Source organism: Dysidea avara, chromosome 9 (assembly GCF_963678975.1).
Source record: "Dysidea avara chromosome 9, odDysAvar1.4, whole genome shotgun sequence".
Classification (NCBI taxonomy): domain Eukaryota; kingdom Metazoa; phylum Porifera; class Demospongiae; order Dictyoceratida; family Dysideidae; genus Dysidea; species Dysidea avara.
In genome coordinates, this window is record NC_089280.1 from 29,894,004 (window position 1) to 29,909,719 (window position 15,716).

General features: G+C 38.2%; 1 protein-coding gene across 5 annotated transcripts; it reads left to right on the forward strand.

Annotated features, from left to right (window-relative positions):
* The first annotated feature begins 2,671 nt into the window (after positions 1-2,671).
* On the forward strand, positions 2,672-15,685 carry LOC136267407 (ABC transporter G family member 23-like). 5 transcript variants are annotated; one of them, XM_066062554.1, is made up of 12 exons: positions 2,672-2,846; positions 8,953-9,112; positions 9,168-9,322; positions 9,381-9,488; positions 11,622-11,721; positions 12,449-12,523; positions 14,068-14,170; positions 14,226-14,274; positions 14,749-14,830; positions 14,882-15,083; positions 15,475-15,542; positions 15,604-15,669. In XM_066062554.1, exons 1-7 carry the CDS (start codon positions 2,731-2,733, stop codon positions 14,167-14,169), a joined length of 816 nt encoding a protein of 271 aa, XP_065918626.1. In that variant the 5' UTR covers positions 2,672-2,730; the 3' UTR covers position 14,170; positions 14,226-14,274; positions 14,749-14,830; positions 14,882-15,083; positions 15,475-15,542; positions 15,604-15,669. The 5 variants fall into 5 exon arrangements, with proteins under 5 accessions (XP_065918626.1, XP_065918625.1, XP_065918627.1 ...); XM_066062557.1 differs by adding an exon at positions 6,605-6,722 and having other exon boundaries at positions 2,716-2,846; positions 14,882-15,542; positions 15,604-15,685; XM_066062553.1 differs by having other exon boundaries at positions 14,882-15,542; positions 15,604-15,685.
* Positions 15,686-15,716: the final 31 nt, after the last annotated feature.

The following is a 15,716-nucleotide window of genomic DNA, read 5'->3' on the forward strand; positions in this document are numbered from 1 at the left end:
TTTACCTTTATATATTTCTACATAAATAATTATAATTGCATCAAAACTAGGAGATGAAAAGGCAAATGCTTTGCCTTTCTTCCATCCATTTGACACTACATCAGCATTTGCTAGTGGGAGAAAATCTGCATGGGATATTCGACTTCAACATTTGGCTTACCTTTATAGTGCCCCTAATAGTGATTGTGCTCTGAATGATGGATGCTTGCAAAGATGTAATATATTGTTTTGCTTTACTTAAAACATCTGAAGCCAAACAATTAATCCACTAAATTAAATTATATTTGGGTTGTACCCATCTTGCTATGATTCAGAATGCCTTACTCTACATCTCCACCAAATTCCATGCTTTTATCACAGAGTGAATGTTCCTCTTTATTTTTTAGGCTTAACTGCTGCACTATGAGTGATTCAGATTCAATAATTCGGTGGGGTATCTCGGATGGTCTTAGGGAAGAAACTCATCTGATAATATGTTGTGGATGACCATGGCACTGTAAAGTGGAGAGGATGTCGGCAGGTGTTGTAAGCAGAGGTAAGTGGACTGTAGTGAGGTGGTACGTTGATAGATGAATTTGTAATTACGAGGTTATAAAAGATGGTAAGCCTACTGTTATAATGATGCTGTTCTAGAGTAGGCCAATATCATATCCGAAACACTGCTTGTCAATCTATAGTCTTCCATTACCCATCTTGCTCAGTGCCCTTTGTTGGATCTTCTCTACATTATCAATTAGATATTTCTGGTGGGGTCCCATATAGTTACAGCATATTCAATCACTGGTCTTACTGAAGTAAAATAAGCTGATTGTTGACTTCTTTAGTGGTCCACTGGATAAGATGGTTGAGGTCTTGTTTATTTATTTATTCATTTATTATACTGGACAGCCAGTAATTACTGATGTGTCCAGGGGGACCATCCCCCAAAAAAATCAAATACACATGTACATGATAAGAGAGAGAACCATCATTATTAAATGAGGAAACATGTAAATTCAGTCATTACAATATGATGAGACCTCGGTCTCATGTGACCACAGCCAGACTCTTTACAGAGATCTGTGTGGGCATGGTTAAACAAACAAACAAAAAAAAATCCCTAAACCTATACATACAAAAATAGAAAAAATTGTTACATTATTTCACATAAACTACGCTGTCACTCACTGCGATTCTTGGCCAAGAAAATTTTCTGTGAGCAAGATATGCATGCCTTAGCAGCATCGTCAAAAGTCTGTCGAATAGAAGACTTGGTAGTGTAGCTAACTACTCCCATACATGCAATTACATTAACTACAAATAAATCAATTGATTCCAACTCAAGTAAATGTTGGGGTAAGTGATTTCATTCATCAATTGTTCTTGGGAAATAACTAAATTTCTATGAATTAGTGTTTATAAATGGTATTGAGAAGTGTTGTAAGAGAATACGGTCTTGAGGTGTTTTAATTACTCTATAATATAAGACACAATCATCAGTATAAAGACACCGGATGGAGGAAGTAATGTTAGTATATCAGGGGCGGATCTAGGATTTATAAAAGGGGGGGGCTAACTCAAGGTACTAATCTCTTGGGTAGATGTGTGCGAAGCATGCTGGAACTAGGGGGGTCTGGGGGCATGCCCCCCAGGAAATTTTGAAAAATTGATGCTAAAATACTGCAATTTGGAGACATTTCCACATAAAATTCATAATATTTTCTGCCTGTAGATATTTTATATACTGCCTTTAGATTATAGGTATGGCTCTCTGAAGCATTTTGCTAATGGAAAAGTTTGGGTAGGTACAGACAACCAAGAATAGGTGCATGTTAGAATAATAATGTTGAAAGTGGAAAATTTTGAAATTTGAACAATACAAGATTGAATTTGAGAGCATTTTCAATGGTAATTGTGTACCTGAATTAAGTATTGCCATACATATTAACTACACAAGTAGATGAATGAAGCCCTTTAAACAGACCAATGCACTTCATTGTATGTATAGGTGCAGGCAGATTTGGCCATAACAGAACCAACTACATGTTTCCAGTGAATGTTCTATTAGAGTAGTTAGCTGATTGCTCTATTAGAGTATCTCGATCTTGTACACCTCCAATGCTGATCCGGGTCCTTGTTGCATAAACTTTAGCATAAATCCACTGATAATACCTTGGAAAGATGTTTATAAGGTGGTTTTATGAGTATTTGTATTATTAGTGATCATATAATTATGCTAAGACAAAATTTCATTATAATACTCAGCATATTGATCAAGTAAAGCTTAAATATGAAGGGGGGGGGCTTCAGCCCACAAAGCCCCCCCCCCCCCTGGATCCGCCCTTGTATATATCCGGCTATCATTCTATGTCATTAATGTACAGTAAGAACATTAGGGGTCCAAGGACAGTGGCCTGGGGGACACCAGACAATATTTTCTTTGTGCTAGATGCGAGGCTGGCTACTAGATCAGTCTGATGTGCAACCTTCGACTAAGACTCTTTGTGTTCTGGAGATGAGCCAGGTAGAAATCTACTTATGAATGTTTTTTTTTCAATGTTAGACTGAATACTATGCTTTAGAAAAGTCAAACAGTTAAAGCCAGGTAGTCAAAGTTACACTGCAAGCCCAGCTTCTTGAGCCACGTCCACTTCAAATATCCTTGGCGGCGACATAACACGCACGCCTCGGGTCATATCCGGATCAGGCGGTCATTCGACCCTGTGCCCGTGACCCGGTTTCAATGCTGAAATGGACTCATCAGAACTGGCGGTCAGTGTACAGGGAGTCTACAAGAGTTATGGTAGAAGAAATAAAGCGACACACGTGTTGAAGGGCCTCACCATGGAAGTACCGTACAATACGATGTGAGTGTTGTACAGTCCCTCATATTAAAATTTATGTAATCTGATATATCTAGACAGACAGCTAGACTTACCATCTGGCTTGCCACGGTGTGACTTTACTTTATAAAGTAAAACGGACCGTGCTTGTTACGCGTTTAAACTGATTATCAACCTTGTTACCAACTCAACACCTAGTCTCGCGCGCCCGACCCATAAAGGTTGTGGTAGCAACGCCAAGTCCATTACAAACCTTTTTGTACAGGCGATTACTTGTGGCTACGTAGGTAATGAAACCATGACAAGCCGCAAAAAAATGATTATGGTTATGATTATATACGGGTAAAGGCATAGCCTGTATACCTGATCAATGCAAAGTATTATACAAAAATAAATCTTGAATTTAATCTAGTAAATAACTGTCTAACAACGATTTAAAAGAATTAATTGAAGTACTATTTACAACGTAAGAAGGTAAGCTATTCCAATCATTGGTGATCCTATTAATAAAGTAATTTGATCTACACAACAATCTTGACCGTTCCTTAAACAACTTGAACTGATGCCCCCTGGTGTGGGTGGTATTTGAGAAAGCATATAAAATGTTACCCGTCTACAGAAAACATCTTCGATTATCCATCCTTTACTTCGCTTTTTAAACCTGCAATTGAAGATCTCGAATCTCATTGGTAACTTACAATTTTGGAAGTCTCGATCTTAAATGGCTTCCACTCGACTCAGAGTTCTGTTGAGTGCTACGAGACCCTTTATGGGTCGGGCGAGCGAGACTGCTCAACACCTAGTTTAAGATGGCTACGGAGTCATCACCAGCTACATGACAAAGCCATGCTGCGACATGCTAGTAGACTATTGATTGCACATACCTTTTCATGCCGCAACAAATTCATGGTCTTGGTTTGTCTTTGCTTCTGTATTGACCACTTGTACTGGAAGTAATTAAATGGGCGTGTACTAAGTAACTTGGTAACACTCAGTCACACCTTGTAATTATATTGTACATGTAATTGTCAAATTATTATGACGTTTATCTCCCTGATGCTACACCACCGGTGACCAGGGGCATCAGAGTAAAAGTTCAAGTGGTAAGGCTCAGCCTGGGGCATGCCCCCCTCCCCCGCTACATTGTACATTTTGAGATGTTATTTGGAGGCAATTTTGGGTAACACTGTAGCTGTGTGCAAGGTGCTAGTTAGCTACCTGACATGTGTTCATGACTAGCTAACTGGACTAGTGTCAAGGCAATGCCAAAAAGTACCTCCATAATACTATTTTACTGTTTAATACTTATCATTTGAGTTAACTACTTAAGAGATAAACTGTAAATGGTTCCAAAATAGAAACAAAGCCAAAAGTAATTATAATAGTAATTATTTTTAGAGGTACTTAACACTGACTAAGTCAACATGAAGCTGTGCTGAGTGAACGACAGGTTAGATAAGTGTTGTTTCTGTCAGTTGTTGTATTAAATAAACTCTAGAAGTATTGCGTGATCACTACTTGTGGTTTTGGTTTCATCAAGTTGTTTAATTTCCAGCTAAAAAGTGGTGAGGCTTTGGCCTCACTGGTCGCACCTACTCTGACACCCTTGATGGTGACCATTGTTGGCATTGGCCATATACATTGTAGCATCGAATTCTTTGGAGTCAGAAAGGCTGGAGGATATATAAATGCCACACTAGAGAAAAGAGTCTGGAGGACGAGACTGGTCTAAAAACGTTGTACAGCTTTATACACCTATCAACGTTTACCCCACCTACCCCCATGCGAGCAAACAAGGGGTGTAACGAAGGGACTAGACAAAAATTTAGGCCCCAGGTGTGGGTTTTTTTGGCAATGCTAGAAACAAAAGTTGAGATATTCTAATGGAGAAAGGTAGGGTGCAACTTTGTCCCGGTGTAGGGGAATTAGACTGAGAATCCACTATTGGCATCAAGTTTTGAAAAGATTCTTGCTCCTGCAAGTTGTGCTAGGGTGTCATCTACATGTGGCATTGGGTGGATCTCACGGAGGACATTTTTGGCTTAATATCTGTACGTTGCCCGATTTCTTCTGGACAACCACCATCCCAGCACACCAGTCAGTTGGTTGGCTCACTTTACTGATCACACCTGTAGCTTCCATCTGTTTGAGTTCATGTTCCACTATATCATGTAAAGGAATGGGAATTCGGCGTGCAGTGCTAAGGGCAAAGGGCTTGGCCTCATGTTGGAGTTTGATCTCATATTCTGTCTTCATTGTCCCCAACCCTTGAAACAGGTCTGGAAATTGTGATGGAATGGTAGAGGTGGTGCTCAGATTGTCCAATCTTGAGAGGATGTTCAGAGTTAAAATTGCCGGTAGTCCGAGTATATTCTGGTTGAGTGACTGAACAATGTAAACGTGGTGTCTGATACTGAGTTGCTTGTATGTTAGCTGGACTGTGATACGCCCCAGTACATCTAAGGGTTGTTTTTTACCCCACAGAGTATCTTACCAGGGCGTTGGAGGTTAGGTTGGCCGATTGTCATGTACACTTCTTTAGATATGGCTACGACTTCTGCCCCTGTATCAATTTTGAAAACCAATTCTTTTGTGACACGAATGTGCCAAGTGGTGGTTGTTGTGGACTGGTGGGAAACTGCATCCAGAAATTGAGGTGTGGAATCAGATGTCTCAGTTGTGTCATCCAAAGGTGTCTCCTCTGAGACTGCTGCCATTGTCTTAGAGAAACAGAACTTGCCAAAATGGCCACGGTGGTGGCATTTATAACAGACAGTGTTCTTGGCTGGGCACTGATTCTTGGGGTGACTCTTACCACATCGTGAACATTAAGGTAACAAACCTCTGTTGACTGGCCGACCTGAAGGCCGTTTCCCCATGTAATCACCTGAAGGCCATTTCCCGTGTATTCTAATGAAGAGTCCTCTCCCTTTCTCAGGATTTGTTGCTGTTCTCTGACTGCATCTCTTTGTCGAATCAGTTTTTTGGCTTTGTCTAATGTCAATGTTTCATCAGTTTGCAGTCTCTTTGACAAGGTCAGGTCATGGATTCCTACCACCTGATCATTAATTTTCATTCCTTATCTCACCATACTGACAGTCCTCTGAAAGCTGATATAGGCTAGCAATAAAGTGTTCCACTGTTTCGCCTTCTTCTGGTTCATGTCTGTTGAAGCGTGCCCGCTCAAAAATTACATTCTTGCGAACTTTAAAATGGCCATCGAATTTTGCTAGTACCTCGGAATACTTCTTTCTGTTATCTTTTGTTATGTTGGTCGAAGTTAAAATGTCGTCAGCTTCTTCCCCCAAACAATAGAGAAGTGTACTAACTTGCCTAACGTCATCCTCCTTGTCTAGACCCCGACGTTACATGGAACTGTTCGAAACGGCGTTGCCACTTGGGCCATTCATCTGGTTCGTCAAAACAGAATGTCGGGCTAGGTTGAAGTGATACATTATAGCTATTAGCCATATCCCACTCCTGTCACCATGTAACAATGCACGAGGTACAGATCAATTGTGCGCATGCGTAAGGTGCGATACAATTAGAACATACAGTTACAGTGATTATGTGTGCACGATACAGAATCAGTGTGGTGTGTGCATGTGCAAGTTCTCAGTCTATATATACCACAAAATCCCCTCCTATTCCCCCCTCCTTTCCCACATGGGGGTAGGTGGGGCAAAACTTTGATAGGTGCATTAATGGCAAAACAATTGAAGTATCAGCTGTTAAAACATCGTATGGTCTGACATTCATTGCATGCTTGTATTATTTTGTAGCCTCACTGAACTGAAGGAATGAAAATCGAGTTCAGTTGTCTCAGGGATGAATCTTTACAGGGAAAAGCTAAAGTTCCCACACATTCTATGAAAACATGTACTGTATCAGGATTTTCAAGTATGTTATTTTGTTACAACTACACATGTGCTAGTGGCTGAATGCCATTTACGGTTGCCAATAGTTAGTTTTATCACATTTTAGGACACACATTTATTTTCCTTGTAATGCAACTCACATGCGTAATTTACACAGGACAACTGACTTGATAATCCTGAGATGTATCAGTGTGAGAATATGTGTAGCACATGGCCCTGTCTTACCTCTGGCATGTTTCTTACAATCTGAAGTGTAATCCAGTGCCCAAGGTGGTGAATCTCACACCTACAAGCAGTGAAGCTCAAATTTCCGACAACACTCAGTAAATGTTAGGATTTTATGCATAGTTTTTGTCATGTAATTCTTCTCACATGATGCGTACCAGGTGTTAAATGGTGCTGAATCAGAGTGCTGGATTAAGACATGGCTGGAATTGCAAAAAGTAGACCACAATGAGATGTCGGATAAAAGATGCAGTGTATTTTGGCCGTCTGTCACAATCATACAGTATAGTTGTACTGTATATTAGGACAGTTTGGGTTTTTCTGGCCAAAAAAATCACACTAAAACCAGCTACCTCACAATACCGTTATGGTGCCTTGGCAGTATTGGGTAGGTATAACCAAGCCCAAAAGTGCCTTCAGTACAACCTGAAACTCATCCAAAATGCTGCTACAAATTTAAAAAAAATTATTTAGTGGAATTTTGTATTGTGACTGATTTTGTACCGTGACTGACTGACTAATACCTTCAGACAAGCATAACTCGATAGCAGCTAAGGATACAAACTTGATTTTTTCGCTGTTCGACATTGTTTCAGCCTGACAGATGCCTTTGGCATACGCCTCATACCACAGTACATACAATGCATGACTTACATCTGTCCTCCTTTGTATCTCATTTGTCTTTGCTGACAGTGCGAACCGAGGTGTCGATTTCGAGTTTAATTCGTTGTAGCACCGCATGATGGCTTTCCTACATTTGATGGGAATCATCCAAGTTTTCCATTGTGACTGCAGAGGTCAAGCAACAGAAATTCAAAAAATAACCACTGCAAAATACCGATCACACTTTGCAACCATTACTATGATCCCAAAGTGAAATTTACCTTAATAACAGTTACCTACCAACCATTGCTAAGCAACCATATTATTGCTAAACTATGGTAACACTATAACAGATGTGACATAACACTGTGGTAACACTAGTTGTCAAATCGGACTTGTAGTTCCAATAGAAACACACCACACTATTTTAGCTGACCACATTAGTATTATAGATTTTTGTCAAGGGACTTGGACAAACAAGTGTAATACTAATTCCATTGGCTAATTGCTTGCTGTATTTCAAAATATTACATCAAGGTGCTATTGAGAGTATTATATTGTAACACATTCACTTGTCAGATTAGCCTATGGAATACTAATTAACATTACAATTCTTTACCCGGTGTGTGCAAATTGACCAAAAGTTGTAATAATCAGTGACAGTCGTGAGTACTCATGTTGCTCAGTTATGAGCTTAAAGTAATAATTACACACGTACATTTTATTTGTAAAGACTCCTAGCAGTCTAGTACCCATGGATAGTGCTACAGATACAAATTTTCATGTTAAGTATACCTGTAGAGGAATTTTAATAGTGTCACATACTGTGACTATTCTATTAGAGTATTTCACTGACTGCTCCATTAGAGTATCTCGATCTTGTAGGGGGAAGGGAGGCACAGCCCCACAGATCCACCACTGTAATAATGTTGATTAATGTACTCACGCTGATTTTGTGTTTGCCAGTAAATCAACAACAACACACTGGCTTGAGCTTTGCTTGCTACTGACAATTTCAGTAGGGGTTTCCCCCTCAGTATGCCTCTGATATGCATTCACAACATACAGAAGATATTTAGCTCTATATGCTTAGGAGGAGCATCTTGGTCAACTAAACCATTCTCCTTGTCACAGCTTATACCTCTAAATACTGCTCTAGCTGTTGTGATATTTAAATAGGCTAGTATAAAAAAGATGTGATGTCAAAGGTGGTGGTCAAGAAATGTCTGCAATGATATTATGTCAATTAATTTGTATTGTCACAAATTAAGTATCAGTGTAATATCATTCCACCTTTGATATCACATCTTTATACTAGTCAGTTTTTGGAAGGCCACACTCTTTTTTACCGATTAGTTGTTTTGGAGTAGACACTGTTATTATTATTATAGTCATCTTACACTGTTTGTTTTTTGTTGTTGTAGTTTTGGATTGTTAGGAGCTAGTGGTTGTGGCAAGACTACACTATTGAGATGTATCCTCAGTAGTTTGGACCCTGACTATGGAGAAATTAGAGTGCTTGGATCAGAGCCAGGTATTACACAAAGCCGCATTCCTGGCAGAGATGTAGGCTACATGCCACAGGTAAGTCATTGTGCCAGTATTGGACCTCAACACTATTGATGGGGTTTTTTAAAAGGATATTGGACTGATTCCTGAATTAACTAGTTTTCAGTTGCTGATGTTTTTTGGTGTACTACATCGTATGCCTATCAAGAAAACTCGAGAACAAATTCATTATCTGTTTGAGCTATTAGAGCTGCCATCCCTTCATAGAAGAGTTAGTAAGTTGAGGTAAGGTTGTGATTATATGTACAGTGTAAGTATGTTATGTTTAATTGTGGTATTCTAGTGGTGGTCAACAAAGACGTGTATCATTTGCCGTAGCACTACTCCAGGAACCATCACTGTTATTACTTGATGAACCTACTGTGGGGCTTGATCCACTACTGAGAGTGAAGTATGTGCATACATGTGTCAGATAATGAGCACTCTAATGCAACCTGCTTGCACATAACACAATTTAACGCAGAAGTTTGCATGAGCAAGATGAAATGGAAACTGTACTTTATTTCCATCAAATGCAGTTAAGTACTTTGTAGCCACCAACTGTACTTTGTGAATCTGCAAGATGTTAGCTATAAATTCTGACTGTAATTAAAATGCAGAGGTTATCAACAACCTCTAGGACAGCTGGGCACTGCCACCATAATATCAGTAATCAGTAGCTTTATTGACAAAAAAGTGTACTATTTAGTAGGCTCATTGTATGTATGCTGCAAGGATACTGGAACACTAGCAATAGCTTGCACCTGGTTAACATGTGTATGTGTATAACTGCATTATGCACCAGCCAATTATACTCAAATTTATTAATATACTGATGCACTAGAAAAGTCCAAAAGCGGGCTACAAAGATGATCAAGGGCTTTGGACAGTTATCATATGAACAGAGGTTAAAGTCTTTAGGTATTTACACTTTGGTGACCTCATTGAGGTCTTTAAGATTTTGAATGAGTATTACGTATGACATAGACCCTACAAAGTTCTTTACTATAACTAATACTACCAACACCAGAGGCCATCACATGAAGCTTTTCAAACCTCACACCAGACTGAATGCTTAATCCAACTTTTTTACTCAACGTGTCATTAATAGCTGGAATAATTTACCTGAGGAAGTAGTTTCAGCCAATACCATTACTTCCTTCAGGTTGAAGTTAGATAACTACAACTTTATTATAATTATTTGCACTTACCGTATTTGCATATCCATAAATTAATAATAATAACAACAACAACAACAACAACAACACCATTATTATGCTTGGAAAGCTAAACCATTGCATGGTCAGTTTGCCAGGGAGATTGATGGTTGCATTGATGGCTCACAACAATGGAAGTGGTTGCTCAATAGCAATTTGAAGAAGGAAACTGAAGGCCTCATTGTGGCAGCCCAGAACCATCTCTACTAACTGCACAAAGTAATATTTTTCACCAGTCAGGCTATGTCCAATGTCGTCTGTGTGGGTTACATGCTGAGTCAGTGGATCATATCTTGAGCAGCTGTAGTATTATCACCCAGACACAATGCAAATCAAGACAGCGTGAATAACCAATTAATAGTTATATCACGTGTGTTTAAATATGAAATGTAGTAGTAATACATATTGTGGTCATTATTTGCTTTCTTTCAGGTACACACATTGTGCATTTTAATTAAATGTGACCATATTTTACAAAACCAATCTAAATCGCACATCAGGCAAAATCAAAATACCACCAGTGGATAGCTACACTACCATACTACTAGTTTTGACCCTCAGTACTACTCAAACTACTCTAGGCTGGTTTTAACAGTTGTCTTTTTTGGGTTGTGTGGAGAGTTTGAATGGCAGTTTCTGGCCTTGTGGTGGGCCTGGCTTGGTAAGAATCAATGATTTAATGTTGGCCAGACTTTTTTTTTGTTGATTTTGCTACATATTAGCCATTAAGGAGCCAGCACAGCCCTGTCTCCATATATCTTTCCCACCCCACCACTCCCTTTCCCTTTGTAAGCACTCGTGATACTGCTCAGATTTTCTATCTTATTTGGTGGGAAACTCTACAAGCAGCTACAAGTACTGGAAGTGGTCTGAAAGGTAATAGACTGATGCATCTTTTGTGTAAATTTCATATGCGTGCTTGCTATCCTTGGCAAGCTATGCTGACTTGAATTCTTTAAAACCTATTACATATGTCGAAACTTCTAATGTACAATTTGGATTGTTTTTCCAAAATCCAGTCCCACATATTGTGCCAACATAATGCCTACCATATATAAGCTGCAATGTTAGTGCATTGTTTGTACTGCACTGTAGGAAATTCCACAGCTATAAATAATTTAGACATTGTGTTGCTTATGCTATAGGAAAAATAAAGTACTTGTTGCTTAGCCTTAATTCTAAGAGTACTCGGTGAATCTATTGTCATCTCAGCCACACGCCTCATGCTTAATTATTCATATAAAATTAAGAATAATGCTTTAAACATTGTACATATTTTATTGATATATGTTTACACATGCGCATATATAGTCCTTATTCCCCCTCAGGATATGGAGACATCTTGTAAAGTTGACTACTAGTAGTACTAGACAGTCAACAGTTATTATCACAACTCACTATATTGAGGAGGCCAAGATGGCTCACATTGTAAGGACATGTGATCGTCTTCCATTCTGATACACTGATTCAAATATTTCAAGAGTGATTTTTCTGCTGTTTTATGCAGTTGTTATTACTTTATCCAAAAGTTTCTGTACTCAAAAACAGCAAGTAGAATATACTTTATACTTTATGCATCACCCCTACAGGTTTTGCATGCAAATGTTTTTAGACCAACAAATAACAAAGCTATGTAAAATGCTTGACAACTGTTGCTTGCCAAACAGTTATGGAGTCTGAGGGTGAAAACTATGGTTATTCACAGTGTCTTGTAGAATATTTGCTAGACTATATATAGTTGCTTGTATTAATAGCTATAGTCAAAAGCCCACACAACACCCGATTCGTGGCTAATTTGTTCCAAATGAATATTGCACTTGTCTGTCAATATTTGTTAATTTGTTTGTAGCCTCTGACATGCAGAGATGTTCACAAACAAAACTGCTCACTTGTAACTCAAAAAAAGTGGTAATAGCTGATAACTGTTTATGCACTGTTAGTCACACATTAAACTCCTCAAGTCATTCCCACGACACACACACATACACAGACACACACCACGGTCTCACTCAGTGTTGCAGTGTGATAGTGGAATATGTCTAACCAGCTTATAGAACATGCGTGGTAGTCAGTGTATAGAACATAAATTTCATTGCTTGCCTTACTGTCTACCAGACGTACTATGTGTAATGATTTAACACCTGCCAATTGTCAGGTTGGATTTATGAGGGGTGGAGTATTGTTGGCTCAGTCATCACCTGAAAATATGATGAGAGACTACAACACTACAGTGAGTGATTTTGTAGTGTGAGTTGCATAATGTGTATGTGCATCACATTTATATTGTAATAATGCATAATAGTCTAGTTTCATTATACAAGCTACACAGTATATTAATTTATTATGGATTGCACAAGAACTAAGATATATTGAAGTCTATTAGACTTAGATCTTTTATGCTTCACAATTACTCAAGCCGTACCATTTGTTCTTATGAACGTAGTTTAATAGCAACCACTAGTGGTGACCTGAAAATTGGGAGATACTGATCAAGAATCAGCAAGTTTGTGTAAATAGGTATAGATACGTATATATCATACGTTTAAAGCCCTGTGTCTTTCATAAAGCAAGACATTTTCTTGTTATAAGCACAAAGGATCACTAGACAATAAAACATAGCCAACATAATGGGTAAACAATTGCCTAGTATGGATGGAATAACAGAAATGAAAATTCACTTATTTCCATGATGAAATATTGTGTAGTGCTGTTGCTAGCATTAACAGCCTTTTCCTCACTAGGTAGACTTTCTACATGCTGAATGCAAAGATGTTTGAGTCACCAGCATGAAATTGTTTTAGTCTGCTTTGCAGCATAGTAAATCATTACATATCACTGTGTGCTTACGATCTGTCATAATAAGAGTAAAAAAAAATTAATTTAATTGAAGGTAGGGTTCCAGCAATAGAAGTAGTGCAACAAGGTGGCTATGAGGGAAAATCTCTACTGGGAATTGTAGCAGTGTAGGGAGGTGTGGTGACATGTTCTAAGGAGGCATGCCCCATTGCAATCATTTTATAAGCTTGGCTTATCTGCTGTCCAATATTACCATATAGAGGGAAACTTTGGTGGGGGTAAACTTTGATGAATAGCCAGCTAATTTGCATTTGGCAAAATAAACTTTGGTGAATTGAAACTCAATATTTAGCTATAAAGATGCTAATCTCAGGTGCAATGAGTAATTGGCGGGTTAAACTTTGGCAAATCGCCAAATTCGCCGAAGTTTTCCCCTGCCAAAGTTTCCCGCTATACGGTATCAAAGATACTATAAACGCCTCAAATAGTTTCATGGCATCTAAATATGCTTCTTAAAGGAAAGTGTTGATATGGATAATTAATGCCTTGGTATGGTTTCTAACATGAAGAAGAAGTCAACCATTTAATTGAAGATAAAGGAATGGCAAAGCGCAGAAGGCAGATATTTGCATCACAAAAGGCACATCCCACCCATAAGCTTGTTGTGGCGTAAAATGGTGGTTGTGCGCTACTTCATTAGGCCTCTATGTTATTACGTAGTGTTAGGGGCAGTTGTACTAAAGAACTCTTTCATCATTACCACTTTTAATCAGCAACCTTCGATGTTTCTTCGTTGTAGTCTTGCTGCAGCCACGTGAAGTGCATAATATATCTGATGTAATAATTATGTTGCATGGATTTGTACAGTATTTCATTCAAGTGCTTTTATTGCATGTCACCAACCTCTTGTGGTTTGGGGTGAGACAAAGTAATGATATAGATATGGATAGACATTATTCAAACTCTGTGAATATACAGTCCCTTGAAGCTGTGTTCTTGAAGCTGGTATATGAGTTATCTAAGAGGAGAGACAAAGATGTAGAGGACATTCCAGATGAAAAAAAAGCATCATTGCCCTGAGGTATTTTCTCTAACACAGTATATGACTTGTCTGATTATGTGTTTTGTGTATGTAGCAAGCTACCTCCAGTGATAAGACTCACAAGAAGTTTAGAGTATTGAATTGTGAGTAGTTAAATGTGTTGTGTTTTATGGTTGCTCTATTAGAGTAGTGACTGTTCTATTAGGGTAGTTGATATACTGAAAATTTAATAAAAAAATTAATGCTATTTTAAGGTTAATTATACACAGATATGCACTTATCAGACTTATGGACCACCCAGGTCCCAAGGGGTTTGGATAACTGAGGTTCCACCGTATAGGATATGTCACATAGTAAGGGAGATATCCTACATTATACATGTTATGCGTGTTTCTATCTGGACAATAAATTGTTATACAAACTAGTGTTAAAATGATTGCATTCACAACTGCAGAGTTACAGTTTTGTCAGTCTGGGTACTACTTGGGGATCAATTTTGATATTTTGATTTTCATCCATACATATACTGTATTTTTCTGCCTTAGTTTTGTATTTACGTAACTGCCATGCACATTATTGATATCATGTCATTGGTATATTATCATTCTTCTCTTTAGTCCATAAATTCCGTGTCCCAACCGTGAACGATATTTTAGCCATGTCCATGAAAACATTTTGGAAGATGTGCAATAGTAGATTGTAAGGTAGATTGGTTCCTTGTACCACTATATCATTTGTGCCTCCATGTAGCCATATTATAATGTTGATCTTACTACCAGCAATTCAGATGGTGTTTAATTGTGCTGCAGTTGGAAATGATGTCAAAGATGTGAAGTTGTTGTATAAAAATAATGACACTTTTTTGTGAATGATGTTGATACTAGTGCTGCTTGTTCTAAGACTTCTGTCATTCACTCTCTGTCAGTGCATCACTCTGTATATACGTGTGCATGTATGTATATACGTACATATGTGTGTATGTATGTATGTATGTGTGTATGTATGTGTGTATGTGTGTATGTATGTATGCATGCATGCATGTGTGTATGTATGTATGTATGTATGTATGTATGTATGTATGTATGTATGTATGTATGTATGTATGTATGTATGTATGTATGTATGTATGTATGTATGTATGTATGTATGTATGTATGTATGGATGCATGCATGCATGCATGCATGCATGCATGCATGCATGCATGCATGTATGTATGTATGTATGTGTGTATGTATGTATGTATGTACAAATGTTGATTCAGATAGTTGGTTACACACTGTATTGTGCTTTAGCTAAAAGCAAACTCTGTCTACTTGCATTGAGTACATTGTCACATCTACAGGTCTATATGAAAGTATTTCATTCAGCAAATATTACTTGGGATCTCTGAGTACAGATATATTTGACTTGGTACATATATGAGAAGTATTCAAACAGAATTACATGCTATTTTGAAACTTTTCCTTCACAGGAAAATGTTTCTTCTTATCAAAATGGTTTGGAGGAAATAAGAGATGGAGATGCTTGGGGCACTATGGGACTTCAAACAAATTACACAACAGCAGTAGTGGATCGGTAAGTGAT

Bases quoted from the DNA above. Each gene is read 5' to 3' on its own strand.
- LOC136267407 (XM_066062553.1), top strand. From the start codon at position 2,731: ATGGACTCATCAGAACTGGCGGTCAGTGTACAGGGAGTCTACAAGAGT. The intron at 9,113-9,167 runs GTAAGTCATTGT...GTTTTTTAAAAG, and splicing joins ATGTAGGCTACATGCCACAG to GATATTGGACTGATTCCTGA. The intron at 12,524-14,067 runs GTGAGTGATTTT...GTGAATATACAG, and splicing joins TGAGAGACTACAACACTACA to TCCCTTGAAGCTGTGTTCTT.